Source organism: Gossypium raimondii, chromosome 1, assembly GCF_025698545.1.
Source record: "Gossypium raimondii isolate GPD5lz chromosome 1, ASM2569854v1, whole genome shotgun sequence".
Lineage (NCBI taxonomy): Eukaryota > Viridiplantae > Streptophyta > Magnoliopsida > Malvales > Malvaceae > Gossypium > Gossypium raimondii.
Genome location: NC_068565.1, coordinates 9,811,419 through 9,829,660, shown reverse-complemented (window position 1 = coordinate 9,829,660; position 18,242 = coordinate 9,811,419). Strand labels below are relative to the sequence as shown.

The 18,242-nt window shown below is 32.4% G+C and overlaps 3 protein-coding genes across 8 annotated transcripts; all 3 read right to left on the bottom strand.

Moving 5' to 3' along the window:
• Nucleotides 1-490: 490 nt before the first annotated feature.
• On the bottom strand, nucleotides 491-4,746 carry LOC105781173 (EH domain-containing protein 1). Of its 3 annotated transcripts, none has more exons than XM_012605735.2 (17): nucleotides 4,654-4,746; nucleotides 4,410-4,561; nucleotides 4,261-4,340; nucleotides 3,904-3,972; nucleotides 3,754-3,811; nucleotides 3,518-3,573; nucleotides 3,385-3,427; nucleotides 3,237-3,298; nucleotides 2,836-2,949; nucleotides 2,620-2,722; nucleotides 2,473-2,522; nucleotides 2,140-2,268; nucleotides 1,802-2,053; nucleotides 1,622-1,701; nucleotides 1,353-1,479; nucleotides 1,111-1,254; nucleotides 491-981 (listed from the first exon to the last, which is right to left on the bottom strand). In XM_012605735.2, exons 2-17 carry the CDS (start codon nucleotides 4,492-4,494, stop codon nucleotides 796-798), a joined length of 1,638 nt encoding a protein of 545 aa, XP_012461189.1. In that variant the 5' UTR covers nucleotides 4,495-4,561; nucleotides 4,654-4,746; the 3' UTR covers nucleotides 491-795. The 3 variants fall into 3 exon arrangements, with proteins under 3 accessions (XP_012461189.1, XP_012461183.1, XP_012461194.1); XM_012605729.2 differs by having other exon boundaries at nucleotides 4,410-4,557; XM_012605740.2 differs by having other exon boundaries at nucleotides 3,518-3,570; nucleotides 4,410-4,671.
• Nucleotides 4,747-11,617: 6,871 nt separating this feature from the next.
• Nucleotides 11,618-17,173, bottom strand: LOC105781121 (uncharacterized). 4 transcript variants are annotated; one of them, XM_052631460.1, is made up of 8 exons: nucleotides 16,586-17,173; nucleotides 16,044-16,493; nucleotides 15,654-15,963; nucleotides 13,703-15,553; nucleotides 13,503-13,605; nucleotides 12,511-12,614; nucleotides 12,230-12,400; nucleotides 11,618-12,035 (listed from the first exon to the last, which is right to left on the bottom strand). In XM_052631460.1, the coding sequence occupies exons 1-4, from the start codon at nucleotides 16,970-16,972 to the stop codon at nucleotides 15,417-15,419; spliced, it is 1,284 nt and encodes a 427-aa protein (XP_052487420.1). In that variant the 5' UTR covers nucleotides 16,973-17,173; the 3' UTR covers nucleotides 11,618-12,035; nucleotides 12,230-12,400; nucleotides 12,511-12,614; nucleotides 13,503-13,605; nucleotides 13,703-15,416. The 4 variants fall into 4 exon arrangements, with proteins under 4 accessions (XP_052487420.1, XP_052487418.1, XP_052487419.1 ...); XM_052631458.1 differs by having other exon boundaries at nucleotides 13,503-14,223; nucleotides 14,532-15,553; XM_052631459.1 differs by having other exon boundaries at nucleotides 12,111-12,400; nucleotides 13,503-15,553.
• On the bottom strand, nucleotides 11,976-14,011 carry LOC105781138 (uncharacterized). Its single transcript, XM_052628584.1, has 5 exons — nucleotides 13,703-14,011; nucleotides 13,503-13,605; nucleotides 12,515-12,606; nucleotides 12,111-12,404; nucleotides 11,976-12,035 (listed from the first exon to the last, which is right to left on the bottom strand). Exons 1-5 carry the CDS (start codon nucleotides 14,009-14,011, stop codon nucleotides 11,976-11,978), a joined length of 858 nt encoding a protein of 285 aa, XP_052484544.1.
• Nucleotides 17,174-18,242: the final 1,069 nt, after the last annotated feature.

Below are 18,242 nucleotides of genomic sequence, written 5' to 3'. Positions count from 1 at the left end.
CATATTGGATATTCTTCTTTATTGAAGGGTTAGACCCTCAACAAGTCTACGACGCACATGATTCTAACTATTTAAGCATTCTATTGATTCTAATTATTTAAGCATTCTATAAAATCAACGAGACAGGAAAGTAGAAAGATAAAACCCCAATTAAAAATCATACGAAAGTTTGTAGCCCTTAACAAAAAAAGAGCTCTACCTCGGCTAGTTGATTGCACCTGTTCAGGCACAAATTACACTCTTACTTTGTTAATCCACCATAATTTTCAATAGTCGGAAAACAATACCATAACGGGAGACATGTTAAGGGTATTCCTCTCAATAAGAATGCAAATTTTCCAAAAGTAAAAGATTGGCTTCTTCTAGCACATATTTTTACACTTTTTCTTTCAAAATCATGGTCGCAATCTGATACGAGGACAATTCGATGGACCGTAAGACTTCCAATAGAAGAATAAAAATCCTCAAAAACTATATCAATTACAAAACATTTAAGAAAATTTAACTTTTATTGCACTTCTAGTGATAGTTTAAGGTGTGAGTATCAAACCCACAAAATCTTTGATCCCATAATTATGTCGTAAAGCTATCAGCTTAATTTAAGGAACATCGTTTTTTACATGTTTAAGAAAAGTCGAAACATAAAACTCGCCAAGAACAGCAGCTCTAGGAGCTAATACAAGATATAATCTACAACAAATCTGGCTCAAGATTGCTAATGTAGAATTGAGATATTGTCGTTAATCGAATCAAATATTGATCATGATGTTCGGTATAAGAAATTTGTAGCAGTCGTTAGTCATAGGGATTCCTGAATGTCTTCAAAAGTTCAGGGATATCATAACCCAACATGTCATCAACAGCTTGAATCATTTTAGGTTTTAGCTTCTCGAATTTGTCAAAGTTGTAACCAGACAAAATCTCCTTAAAATGTTCCACATTTGGAAAATCCCCTGGTGGTAGGTGATGATCTCTTTGAACCTATATAACAAACAGATTTTTTGCATAAGAAATTGATGCATGATAAACAAACTTAATATTCAATGTAAACTTGCAAGCACTGATACATGCACGCACACGCGCGCACACACAATAGAGAAGAGAGAATACTTTTCCAAATTCGCCTTCCAAATTATCGATCAGTCTCTGTTGAGTTTTTGCTTTCCCAATCATAGAAGGCATTTCCTTCTTAAGGTGGGCGATGATATAAGCATGTATCTTGGCAGCTCTAGCCCGCTTCACAAACTCATTTATCTGCAGGTAAACAAAGTACCGAAACTTCTCCTTAACACATATCCATTTTTTAGAAAACTTCATTTCTTTTCAGAGGAAAATTAGTATAATGAACTTACTCGACGATCACAAGCCTTCTTTGGAATGTCTTTCAGGTCAGAAAGAAGGTCCTCCTGTTCTTTTTCGAACAACTCTTTCCCAATTGGTCCTGTTGCAGCTTCATTTACAGGCTTGTCATTGAATGAACTGCCAAAGATGAGATATTAACATCAAAAAGTTTAAGACCAAGATGCATCATAGTTTAAAAGAAGTTTCAAGTAATATGCAACAATGAACATTTGGACACATTTGTTTCAGTCATAAAGATTGACGAGCAGAAAGAGCTTACCCAATATACACACGCACAACCTCTGGGGTGTTAAGGACTTTCCCAAGTGACCACATTAAGGCTCCATAAACCCTCATCAACTACAATAAAAGGCAAAGATGGGTACATGAAAATCCAACCATCAGTAGTTGCATCTAAGAAAGACTAGTGGTTCAGAAACATGGCTGCCAAAATGCTTACTTGTTGCGTATCAACTTGATCTGCCTTGTTCAAAACCACACGAATCTTATCATCGTGACCACGCAGAGAATATATCACGCGCTTGAATTCATCACTTACATCTAACTTGTGAGGATCAAACAGAAGAAGAATAAGATCGCATTTTGCAGCAAACCATGACGTTACACCAGTAAAATCATAGGCTCGTTGTGTTCGTTGTTTTTCTCCTGATAACACTCCAGGAGTATCTACAAAAGTTACGTGCTCCAACAGCTTCAGACATGAAAAGAAGGTATTAAATTCTATATAAGCAGAAAAATTAACTATCACAGCAAACTAGAATTGAACAATTAACTCACTGGATGTGGCATTTGAGAACACTCAAACTTCGACAAAAATGCAGTTCCGAAAGTAGTGAGGCCACTGAATGGCATGTCTGCCTGGACAGCGATAGTGTTCCCTGGAACACTTCTTTCATCAGTTCCCGACTGCATAAAGGGAAAGAGAGTATGTGCATAACACGCGAGATCAAAACAAAATTCCACAATTACAACAAACATCAAATGATAACAAACAAAGCAGTGTAGACAGTATACAGAAAATTAAGATTCAATTTCCATAATTGATTCTAAAACCAACAAGTAATGGAAACTCTCCAAGCTAGATCTGCAGAACAACAAATTCTGAATTACCATAACAACAACAAATCTGTCAGTCGTTGGTTCAGGTCCAATGTGAGCTCCTGAAAATGATAACAAAAATATATGAATGAAAACGGAGGGGGGGCTTCTAAATTAGTGATTTGTCTGAGTGAGAGTGAGAGGGAGAGGATCACTTGCCTGGATAACTAGTCTTAAGCAAATGTTTAATGAAGGTTGTTTTCCCAGTGGAATATTGACCCAAAAGCATAACCATTGGTTTGGCATCAAAATCACTATTTGTCTGCAATAAACGAAAATCAGAACCAGCTGATTAGCTTTACAGAGCTGTTAAATAGAACTTTTAGCACATAGTCAAGGATAGTTAAAACTGAGCTGGATCTACAACTAACTCACCAACAATGGGGATACAAAATCATTAAAATGATATGTAACTTCTAAAGGCTTCAACTTCTGAAGGTACAATCTCTTTAAGCCGTCTATAATTGAAGTCACAGAGGACAAAGATATCTGTTCTACACAAGAAAGGATTAGTTACACATGCTAAGGATGCAGATAAATAAAAACACAATAAAAAATAATCAAGTAAAGGAATTAGACAGATATTAACATCATTAACAACACAAATACCAAAGCTAAAAAACGTAAGTGTTATGGAAGTAAAATAAAGAGACAAATATGAATTTGATATAAATAAAGGAATTATTTATAACCCTAAACCCTATACCTAGACTAAAATGGTAGTAACAAGAGCATCAGCAGCAAAGGAAGATCAACTATAAAATGACAAAACAAACCTTCTTTGATGATTTTGAAGAAAACCATTGAGATGCAGGTGATGTTTGATTTGAAGAACTACCTGCAAGCCCCCAACTAGTAAAAATAACATATGATAGTGAAATCGGAGTAAACTAATCATCAAAGGTTACAACAAGAAAGTCATACCATTGCTTTCAAGGCTACTTGACTTTGAAGATTGTTTCTTTCTCTGAATAAATCAAGCAAAATGATAAGAAATTCCAGACGCTAAGCATATGGAACATAGAGTTTAAGAAGGTAAAAGAAAGAAGCCACATACCATGATTAATGCATCTAAGCCTTCCATTACAGGAGGTTTAATATTCTCAAAGTCTACTGCAATATATCAGCATACCTTAACATTAGCTCTGACTATTATATACGACTATAAATGTACTGGCAAAACAACCAAAAAAAACAGTTTCTAAATAAATAAATGCACCTCAAAAGTTTTCAGCATGAAATAAACATTCAAACCATGCAATTCAGAAAGAGGGACATGCTAAATCATCATACCATCACCATTCAGGAGATCATGTGATATTTGATGACCTTCTTGCGCCAGCGAAACCAGCTAAGCATTAAAATTAACAAGTAGTCAGATTAGAAGAAATCAATAAGCAATATATATTATATCATAATCCAAAGAAACTTGCAACTCCTAACCTGCATAGCAAAAACAAATTCTTTGAAACCAAGAAATCCCTGTCTCTTAGAATCAGCAGTCGCCCACACCTTTAAGGAATCAAAACAAGAATGTAGCTGAATCATTTAGAAAATAGCATAAAGGAAACAAGAACAGTAATCAAACTCTAAGTTCCCTTGGATTTTGCTAAATTTACCGAAAATCAAACTTCAATTATTCAATTAAAGATCTACTTTTGGAGATTATGATCAAGTAACAGAAGCAATTAAAACTTCCCTTGTGTTTTTTTTTAATAGATACTTCAAGTTTAAGCTGAACTTAAATATATAAATAAAAATAAAAATCACCAAAAACGATGAAAATAGAAGAATATTGACCTGCTTGAGATCTGGTCGCGATAAATTTGACATACCAAAAAACTTGATTGCATCATTTCCGGTAATGCGTCCATCATTATCTACCGAAAAGACGATATTAAAAATTAGTAAAACGAAAATTTGAACAAAAAGTAAAGCTAAAATCGTACCTGAATCAGCGAAGTTGAACCACTCTTGATAAATTTTCTGGTGTTCTTTAGAGCAGGAACCGATCCGACCGGTCCCAATCTCCATTGCTGAAGAGAAAACTGTAGATGTTTTTCTTTGAGTTACTTCAAGCGTTCGATAAAAGAGAAGCTGGCTTCGAAACAGTGGAGAGAGAAAGAAAATATAAGTAAAAAAAAATCGAACAAAACTGAAAAAGGAAAAAAAAATACACAGCCGTAGCCGTACCACCGTCCGCGTTTTTTCCTGCGAGGGAGAGAGTGCTTTAACACCACGAAAAGGGGAAGTTCATACGTCGTCGTATAAATGCTTCGAGTTTTAACGGCTTTTTGAAGGTTTGTAGAACGACAGCGTTTTAATGGGTTTTTTAATAGTTGCTTTCTCTTGACACTCGCGCCAAGAGTGGTTATTATTGAAAAAAGTAAAAAATGAAAATAGAGCCGATTTGCGGTAACTTGAAGTAAATGCATTTTTTTTAAGAAAATGAAACTACATTACATTTTTCTTGCTTGAATGAAAAAACATAATTACATTAAATTAAGTTCATTATGTACTTATAAAAAACCTTAAACAATTTACATTAATATCTTTTTGAAATAGGAATTTGATTTAAGATAAATAAGAAATTATTTATCTAAATCCTTTAAAATTTTAAAATTTTAAATTAATAAAATCAAAATTATACTTTAACCCTTTAAAAGTGATAAAATTTGATTTAATGTTTTAAAATTACAATTTACAATTTAATTTCGATCCTTAAAAGATTTTCGGCAATAGATTAATTAATATATTTTAATACTATGTGGAATAAATAAATAAAATGCTCCTCTTCATTTGGCTGCTTAGTATAAAATCATAATAAATATTAAAATAATGTAATAACATCACTAAAAATAGTTCATTGTTGAATTCAAAAAACAAATGCAAGTATTACTTTATGAAATGGCATTTTTATCCTTAATGAGAAGAAAAAGAACCCAAAGAGCTTTGTGAAAGGTGGGTGTGCTATGCGTGGGAAAATATTGATGGAAATTGATTCGATTTTGTTATAAAAGAAAGGAAAATGTATATTTGATTGAAATTAATAAGGATATGGTGCTCTTATTTATGAAATGATTAAATGTTGATAAAGAAATATCTAAATTAAATGATTCTAAGTAAAGATTAAAAGATACTAGAACAAGTAAATATTGTAATTGCCTAAATTCAAGGTTATCGAACAGTGGTTTCTAACCACAAATCCGATTTAAAGAGAAATTTATTTTAATATTTTTGCATGAATATTGATATGATAGGAAAATCGTATGAAAATATCGATAGAAAAATTTTACCAATTTAGTGGTTAGTTAGAAAAAGAAATTATTAAAGAAATTAGGTAAAAATAAGGTATCGAGACCTCGATCTCATAAAACCGAGTCAAAAATATTTTATAAATATTCATGAAATGTTAGTAATATGGTATTAAAATTTCGTTAGAAAATTTTAATATTTGGGTAATCAATTAAGTAAAAGGACTAAATTGAAAAATGTGTAAAAGTTACTAGAAGGATTAAATAGCTCAATTGTTAAATGAGAAGGGACATAAATTGAAAATAAGCCCAAAAGGAGATATTTTGGGCGGCATAAGCTGAGAAAAATTAGGAGAATTTGTGAAATAAGGGTAAAATGAGAAAATAACAAATTTTACTAACATAAAAATGAGACCAAATTGGAATATCTAGAATTATCTTTATTTTTCTGCATTCTCATCAGCCAAAAACGTCCTAAGGGTTCATTCAAACTGGTTTTTCATAATTTTTGCATCAAGTGAGTTAATTCTTTCCTTTTTCTTGCCAATTTTGTGTTTCTAAGACTTTTACAACTAGGTCGTATTACTAAATTTATTAGTTTTTGATTTTATGAATGAAATTGAAAGTTGCTATGAATAAGTGCTGGAATTTTATGATGAAATAGTATGAAATTGAAGCTTTAATTTGTTTATGAGATGATTTTATTTGGTAATTTCAATAGAAATTGATTTGTAGGGCTTAATTGTGAAAAAGTTTGGAATTAAAGTCTAGTGCTAAAATTTTGATTTCCAAAGATTATAAAATAGTTTAAAGTGATGGGATAAAGTGTTAATTGAGAAAAATCAGCTCAATTGAGAGGTTAATTGAGCAGAGATGAAATTATCATTTATTGAAAGCTTGGGGAAAAATGGTAATTAACATCATGCACTAAAACAGTTTTGGACAGCGGAAGTAGTCTAACTTTTAAAAATCACCAAAAATTGTAGAGATCGAATTAGAGGATGAATAAAATATGAAATTAAATATTATTTAGTCTAGTTTCTTATAAAAGAAACGATGTAAGCAATGGAATTGTAAATCATGAGATATAATAGATTTTGTGAGACAATGTCAGAATAAATTCGGGTTCCCCTGTTCTGACTTTGGAAAATCATCAAAAATTTGAGAAAAATAATTAGGGGCTTAAATTTATATGTTTAAAATCCTTAATGAGTCTATTTTCAAAATAAATAAGTGAGAATATCATCCGAATTCTGTAGAATAAGATAATTAATTTTTAGTGAAGAGGGCTCGGAACTATTGAACAGTGAAGCAGGGGAAACTTTAAAGAATAAACTGTACTTATTGGCTAAACCAAAAATTCTGAAAATTTTATGGTAAGAAGATATGTGAGTCTAGTTTCGGGTAAAATTATCGGATCTTAATTTGAAGTTCTTTAGCTCAAGATATAAATAATTTAGTGACTATGACTCAATGAGACAGCTTTGAATGCACTATAAATAATAATGGAATTATAGAGAATGTTACATATGAACATGAAATGTATTAGATTAATGATTAAATTTATTTATTTAGATCCAGAAAATTAAAACACGAAGCTAGATCGAGGAAAAGAAAAAGTTCGGGATTAGTAGATTTTTGTTTACGAACAAGTATCGAGGTAAGTTCGTGTAACTTGAATTATATTCTTAAATGCCTGAAATGTTTGTTATTGATGTGAATATGATTTGAATTTTCATTATATGAAAATTGATGAAACATTAATATATTTGATAAAAAGGGGAAGAAATCCCGGTTGAATGGAAGGAAAATTCGATGGATCTCTGAAAAGGAATTGACGGTAAAAAGGATCTAACCTGGACGGGTGATCCTATTCTGATATAGCCCTCCCAAAGAATATGTGGAAAATGGATTTAGCCCGGACGGGTAATCCGAATTAGGGTCTGAGTTTAGCCTAGACTGGTAATTCAGATCCAAGCTCATTAGAGTAATTGTCGTTGCAGGGGATTTAGCCTGGATTGGTAATCCCGACAATACTCTATGAGTTTATATTACAGGGGATTTAGCTTGGGCTGGTAATCCCGCTGTAAGGATGAGGTTCGTGGGAGTGTGCTCTCTGAAATAGAAATGTGCGCACATGAATATGAATTGACGGACCCGGAATTGTACATTAAAGTGTACCTCTGAAAATCTATTGAAATTCCGAGAAATTTAACGGGATAAATATGGAAAAATAACAAGGAAATAGAAATCATGGTATTGATGAGCTCATCAATCATGGTATATATATTGTTGATACATGAAAATTATTGAACTAACTTGAATGTTGAGTTTGTGCATGTTAAAGGAATAATGCATTGAATGGATGTATGAATGTTTATTGCATTGTATTGAAAATATTAGGTAAGTATAATTCTTGTTACATGAGCTTACTAGCACAAAGTGCTTACCTGTTTCCTTTTCTCATGTGTTGTACTGTTAAGAGCTATAAGGTTAGATTTGGTCGGAGACACATCACACTATCAACCTCAAGATGTCGGTATATAAAGAAACTTTATTTTGGAAATCAATGGCATGTATAAGCTAATAAAGTAAATGTTAATGTGAAATGAATGTATGGTTAGTCATTGGTATGGCTAACAAATTTTGATTTTGGTATGTGATAAGGTTATCTTATGAATATGTTAAATCTATCTTGAAAATATGTTGAAATGGATTGGTTGTGTTGGATTGGTCTCGGTTTAAAAATTGCAGGGAAGATTAGATATTTATAAAGGGGTTATATTGAGTTCATAAAAAAAAAGACTTTGGGATTTTGCGAAAAATTTCTTATGGTTTCGATTTATTCCTGATTTGGTCCTGATGTATGTTTTGGGCTTCGGAGGCCCAACCAAGGGACGTCATGACATGTTTTGATAAATGAATAGTATTTAACTTGTAATAATGGAAAATTAATTCGGTAAAATCTGGTAATGCCTCATACCCTATTCCGGCGACGAATACGGGTAGGGGGTATTACAAATATCCTCTTCGATTTTCTTAACAATTACGTTAAAATCAACAATCAAAATAGATTCTAAGCGAGATAAAAGAAAAAATATTTGTTTTTAGTATTTTTTATAATTATTTGACTTAAGTTATGACAGTATAAAGTAAATGATTTGTTTTTAGCTTTTCAGGGTTATTTTCGTCTGCACAATCAAACTTTATATAAAGACTTAGGATGTACCGAATACCTAATTTGAGTTGCTAACACTTCAATAAATAAAGACGTTAAGGGTTTGATATAACTAAGTCGTCTTAAACGCATCTAAAAACCTTCGTAATTTAGTAGCAGGATTAGATTTAGTTTTTTTTTCTTAAAAGATTTGTTCTTTTCTTTTGGAATTGATTTCGATCCAAGATTTCTTTTATTCAATTAAAGTTATTCAATTTATTTTCCTTTGTAAATGGTGAGATTTGTTTTCCCAATTGAGAGATTTGCTATTCTGCTCTTAATCGATACAAATCAAGATTATTCTATATCTCTTTTCTCTTTTGGTTTATTAGTATTATTTACATGTTTATATTAATTGAGTTTGGGATTATGAATAACATGAGTAGGTAATTCCATTAGGGGGAGATTAACAAGTGGATGGAGGAGTGATTAACAGAGGATTAATAGTTTCCTACAGAATTAGTTGGTATAAATTACGCGTTCTTAAGCCCTAGGCTTGACAACCCTAGGAAGTAATCAAAAGTTAAACGAGGTCGGGAGATAAGTTGGTCGAGTAAATCATAATTTATTTTTGGTTGAGAAAATGATGTCGGGAGATAAGTGAGTATCAATCAATTAATTAATCAGTTAGAGTTCGGGAGGTAAACAAGTTGTCTTTTTGTATTATGAACCGACCATATAATACTGTTTAGTATTAGTTAAACGTTAGATAACCAATGAGTCAATATTTGCTTCCATTTTTCTTTGCATGCAAAAACATTGAGGACAATATACAAAAACTATTAATGTTATCAATTGAAATTTTATTAAACCAATTTGTTCAAAAAATACAAGTATACAAAACGAATATACTACGCTTAGGGTATTAGATCAAACACTAGAAACATCTCTAATCCTCTTAAAGTTTTATACCTCAAAACCTTGAGTATAATCTTTACAACTAAAAGAAGATTGGCAAACTAATAATCAACCTCTAATAGGTATATGTTTGGAGTGAAGCTATAAATTCAATTATATAAGAGTAAGAAAAGATTTTATAATAAGTAAAAAAACTATGCACAAGAGAAAAATGAGAAGTGAAGAATTTGAAGTTTTTCTCTTGACTTTGATGCTTGCACATGTTTCGTATCTCTCTTCAAGTGTTATTGACCTAGATTTATACCCTCTCATTGATTTGAAGAAGTTTGAAGTCATTGGAGGGAGCTTCTAGCCATTGGAGACATTAGTTTTGCACACTTAATACAGTTTGAAGGATCAAGACAATGTATAAGTCTCAATACTTTTTTGAATAGGTCTCAATACTAAGAAGAACATGTATCGTGACCATACTGTTCTCAAACGCCTTGTGGCTACTGACTTTGAATGTATCAATACCATACTTTTCTTAAAAGATTTATTAGATTCTCTTTGAGAGATCTTGAGACTTAGCTTAGAGATTGTTTTTTAAAGGCTTGAACTTAGGAGTACTCAAAGACATTTATAATTTGTTTAAAATATTTAGAAACTTGTTTTTTTTTGTTTTTTTTAGTTTTCAACAGTTGAAAATAATTAATGTGTTGTTAAATTAATTTTTGCAAATTTGATACCAAAACATTTAAAAATAAAAACTAATCGTGTAAAAATAATTTTAAATTTAAATAATGTAGAGTGTAATTGGATTACTACAATTACATTTAATTAAGTGAGACCCACTAATTATAGTAGTTATCCAAACATGACACAAATATGTAATTACAAGCAATTATGTCCTCAATTCATTATTAAATGGGTTTTCAAACTGTCATAAATACATTAAAACAAGACAATTTTATAATCTCGCTTGTGGAATAAAAAATATTATCACGAGCGCATCGAATAATAATATTTTTAATAGTTAATCTTTTATTTTTTACACCAACCTAAATGTGATACGTGTCACCATTTGAATCTTACTTGAAAGAGAGATTATTATACCAACATTTCCTACCACCAAGTCCAGCTTATTAAATTAATCCACGTCATATTTTTTTCCATGTCATCCTAACTACTAAGCCCTTCAAATTACTAATTTATTTTCACTTAGGGTCTGTTTGATTGCCAGTAAATGTTTTCCGTAAAATGATTTCTGGAAAATGTTTTACTTTTCTGTAAAATGATTTACTGGAAAATATTTTCGGTGTTTGATTGAATCATGTAAAATATTTTTTCTTTGTTTGATGATTTCTTGAAATATTTTCCGAAAAGTTGTTTTACATATATTAATATATTAATAATTTTTTATATTTTAAATTGTTTTTACATATATTACAATGATTTATTTATAATAATACTCAATTATTAAGCTACAATATTAATCGTTATAAATTGAAAAAAAATACTTTCTTATTAGTTGGAAAAAAGTGAAGAGAAATGGCTAAATTTACCTTTTTATTTTATTATTTATTAAATGGGAAATAAACTTCATACAATACAACATTCTTGAGCAAAATTAAATTCCCAATAGACTAAACTTGTGATTAATTTGGTCAAAATCAATCAAAGCTTAGGAGTTTGACACAATTAATTCAACCTTTCTCTATAAAATGAAGTATAAGCTTTATGGTAATCAAACATCTCTCTTAAGATCATCAAATGTTTTGTGAGAGTCAAAATTTCTAATGGTTAACCATTTACAAATGATGAAGTATTGTTGTCTAAGAGAGAGTAGTGATATATGTATACTATATAAACATACACTACTTTTTCTAAATGTCTGTACATATTAACAAACTTTAATACAATGATACAACTACATGTTGTCTAAGAGAGAGAGTAGTGATATATGTATACCATATAAACATACACTACTTTTTCTAAATGTCTGTACATATTAACAAACTTTAATACAACAATACAACTACATGCATGGTATTGATCCTTTACCTCCTTTTATGTATGTATATGTACTAGTTGATGTAGAATTTTAAGGGCAAGACTGGCTTGAAGATTCTTCTTAAGTCGGCTCCTTCCTTCATGGGGAAAAAAATATAGAACGAAGCTTGAATGAAGAAGAAGTCTCAACAACTTCAAGCTGCATCATGATGATTGAGAAATTCTATTTTACAAGGATACACTAGATCTACGGCCTGCATCAAAAGGAAGTGTAAATATTTAGGAGAAGCTAATTATGTTGCATCATATATGAAAGTATTAAATCTTACCCGTTGGGCACCCACTATATCATAGTGAGCAATATGACAGTTAAAAGCATCAATGCCAGAGTCTACATTTAGCATTTGTGCATTATCCTGGAAGCCAAAGGTGAAGCATATTTTCTTACCGAAGTTTTCCGTAACAAGCTTTTCAAACAACTTTGGCTGCAACATGTCCGGGGCAGAAATTTGAGGACTCAACCAAGACAGGAGGTAGGGAAGGTTAGCTGCAAAAGGATGGGCAGCAGCAAGCAATGTTCCAATTGGAATAACAGGAACATTTAGGACCTGTGCAGGGTCTGCCTACTCACCGAAGAGAAATAACATCAGATTATTGTCAACATATATACAAGCAGATAATAACACTTCATAGAGAAACAATGCTTAAGCAATTTCGCTTCAATAACACTTGCCAGGGGTAAAAGCAGTTTGAGTGACGATCTAGAAGACATATAGTCCAATGATGATGCCAACGTAGTGACTGCTGCCAATCCAGAATCCTTTCCTTCATAACTTTATAAAAACAAGACATTTTAGCACTCCTATATATTGTTCAAGATACAAAGTCAGAGTAAGATGAAAAGTTTACTGATTGTTTTAGCCAACAACAGTGTAGTTGGTAGAGTACAGACTCTTTATTCCAATGTTCAGGTTTTGATCCTAGCAATGCCATGTATCAAAAGAGAGAGAGAGAGAGAGAGACACAGCCAGAGAGACAAACGTTCTTTTTTGAAGTTGTGACTATGTAAGGAACTTTTTCTTTTAAATTGCTTATAAAACTATTCCATCAAGTAGCCTACTAGGACATATAGAGCTCTTTTGGACTTATACAGCAACAATTTTGATTCCATCTAAGGGCCTTAAAGAGTTCAAAATTAATTGGCTCTACTCATAAATGACTCAAAATCATCCTGGTTGACATGCTTTAGTTGTGATAATTAAAACGCAACAGTTTGAACTCTTAGATCAGCCTCAATAAGCAAAATAAAAAGGTTCAAGCATCAGATAGTTGAACCAAGCGTAGCATTTTCTTTTGTGAGTTTAACCAATATTATCAGTACCTAGATCAACATAATTTGTACACAAAGTTTTCCATTCTTTTATCTATAAATAAATTGCTATTAAAATGTTTAACCGGTCTAAGAAGTGATTATAAACTGTTTACAAGTCTATTTCAGTCGGTGCTGTGTCCAAAAGAAATGAAATTCAAGTTGGTCTTAGCTTCAAAATGCTAAATAAATTCTAATCATAACAGAACAGAGAAATTAAACATGCTGTTATGTGTTAATATAGCAAACTATTTTGCAATACCAAAAAGGTAATAGCCAAAAGGATATGCAGTAATAGGTTTTACATAGGTCATAAATGTAGATGAACAAACAAGTTTTTACAGAATCTTACCACATCGTGATAGCATCGCATATAGCAAGATACCGCCCATAGAATGACCAATTGCAAGTAACTTGCCATCATTTGGTTCACTCTTATCCTTTATGTATTCCATCTAAGATAAAAATTTTAGTTTAACAATACTCAAGTTAGTTGTCATGGCTTACGAATTGTCAGCTGGTGTACGCATCGCAGAAGGGATGGCACCTCACCGCAGCAAGGACGTCTTCTTCTAGGTAGTTGTCAAAGTCCCAATCATACTTGGAAATAAGATCAAGTTGTTTCTGCATATCTTTTAGTGCTGTAGAAATGCTTTTTTGCATATCAAAAGCACGTACTGGAGATGATCTTTCAGCTTCTTCAATTATATTTACAAGCTTTACAATTAAATCCGTAATTTGACTGGAAAAAGCATATCTTTTTTCTGTTTCTGAAAACCTCTTATAATCTGTACCCTTACCATAAAAATCCTTCCTCTGAGAAATAGAATCTAAAGGGTCTATATATTGTCCAAAATTCATTCCTTGTGTACTCAATCCAACACCTTTGAGTTCAAGAATCTAGGTATCATATCCTTGACAGCACATGAAGCGTGCGAATGAGGACTGAACATGAATTTGCATCATCAATAGACTTAAAAACAAGAACCCCAAGAGAGCTAAAAGCTTAGAAATGACAATCCAATGGAAGAAGCTCTATAAACAGAACAAGCGTAACCCCACAAAGCCATAAGCTACGAAACCACAATCCAATGGAAGAAAAGTTAAGAACACCGAGAAATACAATTAAAAGCTAAAAAATTAATAACAAAAAGAAACCCATAAAAGCTATGAGGTTTAGAAAATTACAAACCCATCACGTAGAAGCCTGGAAATTGCATTAATTCACCAAAAGAAATAATTCAATGAGAATTAAGAATGGATTGGAATTCGGGTACAGGGTCGGAGCGGGAAGGATTGAGGGAATCGAACTGAAGAATGGATTGGAATGGGAGAAGCCACAGAAAATGAGTAGAAATGAAAGTGGAAATAGAAAACATACCTTTCTAAAGAAAGTCTGCAAAGGAATTTTTGAAGCTGAGACGATGAGAGTGTAGAGAAAGGAATGGAAAATGTCTTACGGAAGGAAAATCGGTAAGACGTTTTCCAAAACCAAGGAAGTGATTTTACCCGTGTTTGTAAAAGGTTTTCTTGTGGAATTTATTTTCCACCAAACAAACGCCGGAAAATTCGGAAAATAATTTCCGGAAAACCAAATCCCACAATCAAACGGACCCTTAATGTTAACAACAAACAAAAAGAAATTGATGGGGGCGGCCGTTAGCCAATAATGGTGAAATTGATGATTCTCTTACGGATCAAAATGCAACGAATCAAGACAAAAACTAGTTTAAACCCAACCCTAAACCTTAACCCTTAACCAATGAATTAATACACGGTTGACACAAGACAATTAAATTGGGGTGAACCTAAAGGATGAATCAAACCTAGAAGTTAAGAATCCTAAGCAACTGAAGAAGACATGAATGCCCATGTTAAGGGGGAAAAGTGGAAAATAAGTTGAAAAGTATAGTAAAGAAGGTAATTTATCGAGGTTTTTTGACAGATTTATTAAACTTAAGTGAAAAGTGTGATTGGTTTTGTTTAATGGTGAATATGGTTTAGATTGAATATATCAAAAGAGCCAAATAGTGGCAGCCAGGTTTTGCAGCTCATGTGTTAATTTAATAGGAGCAAAGTTTCATATATGGAACTAAAAACTCCTTTATAAACATATCAAATAATTTTCCTTCTACCAAATTACAAGATACGAGGATTAGAAATAAAACCCATACACAAAAACTGTCCCATGAGCTCAAAATCTTAAAAAAAACAAAAAAAAGTTGTGCAAGAAAGCATTTGATTCAATAATCGATCTAGTTGAAAATCAAGAAATACCAATGGTCTTTCCAAGTATCCATAGAACAAATGATAACTCAATCCCAAAAATGGTGTGCAGTGTGCTCCTATCCAACGCTATCCCATATACTGTAATCCCACCTTGATTCTTCTCAAAATACGTCACTGTCATCAAAGCAACCATCAATGCAAATCAACACCTATACTAAAACCAACACATTCAGCTTCTTCTTTTTTATTAAAAAAGTGACATAAAATATATTACCTAGAGCTTGTCTCTTGTGGTATGAAATGGTACTATAAGCATGTGCTGGGATCAGCTTGCAGTTATCCAACTCGTCGTCTTCTTCACCGGGATCGTCACCTTCAGATTCACCATTTGCACCCACGTGTGGTAACACTTGTTGGTCATGGATGGCCGGAGTCCTCGGGGTCTCGCCTTCATCAAAGGAATCTAGTGTTGCACAAACATGCCACTTTGAAGCAAGGGATGTAACTGATTGTGCTTTGTGTGTTATCTTTGTTGCACTTCGAAGCAATATACAGAGTCCTGTGAGAAGAGTTATAGAGCACAACTGCAACAAAAATGAAACAGATGAATCATATATGTTAATCGAACTCGGGTATGTTTTGATTTTTTCGATCGCAAACTTACAGCAAGTTCTCCAGCTTTGTAAATATTCAATCGAGAATTACTCTTTGTAGTGATAAGCAATGAAGTGAATTGGCTGAAAGTGACCAAGATGAGGCACCATACTATGAATGCTCGATACCTATGGCTAATGATCCGCAATTGCCGCCTGATCCTGAGGTGTTCGCGCAACACCGAGCCCACATCGGAATCGACATTGAAAACCTTGGCGAAATCGTGGAGCCGGAGAACCTGGAGATTGCAGATGAGGCGAAACAGGACACACACGAGGAAGAAGACCGTGGTTCGGTAGAGCCAGGAACATAACTCCATGACACAGGCCACTGTGTCACTCAACCACACAATGCCTAAGAAAGGAATTTGGGAAGCACCAGAGGCATACCACCATACTTTGTATGCAGTCTCAGCTATGAAACACGGCAGGACAAAAAATGACACAATCTTCAGTGACCTCTGCATATATTGAATTAAAGAACATCCATAAACTTTCAATTAAAAACAACAGGCATGACAGCAGAAATTTTTTAGGAAGAAAAAAAACATACATTGAGCTGAACAGTGTATTGTTTCCTAACAGTCTCACTTTCATCACAAAGCTTATCAAGGAACAAGAACCTCCTCAGACCATGTTTTTTCACGAACCTCGTCAAACAAACGAAAGACAAGGCCGAGACACTGCTTAACGACAGCTGAACCACCCAATCATAAGGCCTAGTATGTGTAGCATCACAAGTGGAACAAGCTAACATAAAGTGGGACACCAAAGGAACAAGGAGACCGAACACGATGAACATAAACCAAGACAAACAACCCATCCAAATGTTGGATTGATCAACGCACATCCATCTCAGGTATGTTCTGAAGCTTTGTAACTCGTCTTGTGCGTGAGAAATGGTTCTTGCAAGCCTAGTTCGTTCCACCAACGGTTCCATGTTGTCCCCCTTGAATGAAGGGCTTGTTTGAAACACTGAATTACATATAAGATCAAGTGGTTCTTTGTTGTTTACAGATCATCAATGAGACAGCTTGGAGAAGGGACTTAAAAAATTAATGGAGGGGGTAATCAGCCTAATCACCATCACTGTAGATGGCAAAGATCTATCTCAGCACATGATACTGCCACATGGGAAGTCAGACAATTAATTGTTTATTACTATAATTTGTAAGACTTGAGTTATAGGTGTTGATAGTTCATTCCAGATTTAGGTATTTAACAGTTGATTAATATTATAATAGTTTAGAATGGGGGAATAAAGCTGGTTGGAGGTGGGTACCTTTGCTACTCTGTGATATGGTCATTGGGTAGGGGCTATTGATTGATTGATTGCTAGGATGATAAATTATCCCTAAACCATTGTATTCCAACCAAATCTTGGTAAATATTGGTTTGGCCTTTAGATGATCTTCTTACACGACATAAGTCCAAAACACTTTGTTCAAACTTTAAAATTTTTAAATTAATAATTAATACACACACCAAAACTATAATCCCAGGATTGGCACTCCCTTTCCACTTATCCTCTCATGCTTTCAAACAAAATTGTTATTACGTCACAACTTAGATCCAATTTATATTAATTAATTAATTAACTAATTTTAAAAAATATTAGGATCTAATTTTAATCTTACAAATTTTAAAAACTTAATTAAACTCTTCAGATTTTAAAGGACATACAAAGAATTTTAAAAGGAAAATAAAACATCTAATTACAAATTTTAACACTGAAAAGGATTTCTCAAAACTCTTCTCAGGTTTTAATAATGAAAATGTTAAGATATGTTTTAAGTCTATAATTTTTTTATAATTTAATCCTTTTATTTTGAAACTTTAAAAGTTTAGGTTCAATTGTTAACACCATTAAATTTTTCTGTTAAATTTACTAATGTTATATTTTTAAATTAAAAAAACAGTCTTGATAGTCATGTAAGAAAAAATGCATTTGTAATGGACCTTAATTTAACAAAAATTTTAACAAGATTGCGCTTTTAGAAAATTGTATCAATATTTTAATTAAAATAAAATATTTAGACTAATAAATGACATTATAAAAGTTGAGATATCAAGCTATCAAAATTAAAGTATCAATATTGAATAATAAATTTGAGCATAATATAAATACAAAATTGAAAATTCGCCATTATTATATAATCTAAAAGAAAATATAGAAAGGTTTTGAATAGTGACATGTGTCACATAAAAAA

Excerpts from the sequence above, each read along its gene's own strand:
- LOC105781173 (XM_012605735.2), bottom strand. The coding sequence starts at position 4,494 with ATGGAGATTGGGACCGGTCGGATCGGTTCCTGCTCTAAAGAACACCAG. Across the intron at positions 3,574-3,753 it reads TGATCTCCTGAATGGTGATG|TAGACTTTGAGAATATTAAA; the intron begins GTATGATGATTT and ends GATATATTGCAG. Across the intron at positions 3,428-3,517 it reads GCTTAGATGCATTAATCATG|AGAAAGAAACAATCTTCAAA; the intron begins GTATGTGGCTTC and ends TGATTTATTCAG.
- LOC105781138 (XM_052628584.1), bottom strand. The coding sequence starts at position 14,011 with ATGAATTTTGGACAATATATAGACCCTTTAGATTCTATTTCTCAGAGG. Across the intron at positions 12,607-13,502 it reads TGCGATGCTATCACGATGTG|GAAAGGATTCTGGATTGGCA; the intron begins GTAAGATTCTGT and ends AAAGTTATGAAG. Across the intron at positions 12,036-12,110 it reads ATATAGTGGGTGCCCAACGG|GCCGTAGATCTAGTGTATCC; the intron begins GTAAGATTTAAT and ends CTTTTGATGCAG.
- LOC105781121 (XM_052631459.1), bottom strand. The coding sequence starts at position 16,972 with ATGGAACCGTTGGTGGAACGAACTAGGCTTGCAAGAACCATTTCTCAC. Across the intron at positions 15,964-16,043 it reads ACAAAGCTGGAGAACTTGCT|TTGTGCTCTATAACTCTTCT; the intron begins GTAAGTTTGCGA and ends TTTTTGTTGCAG. Across the intron at positions 15,554-15,653 it reads CCACAAGAGACAAGCTCTAG|TGACGTATTTTGAGAAGAAT; the intron begins GTAATATATTTT and ends CTTTGATGACAG.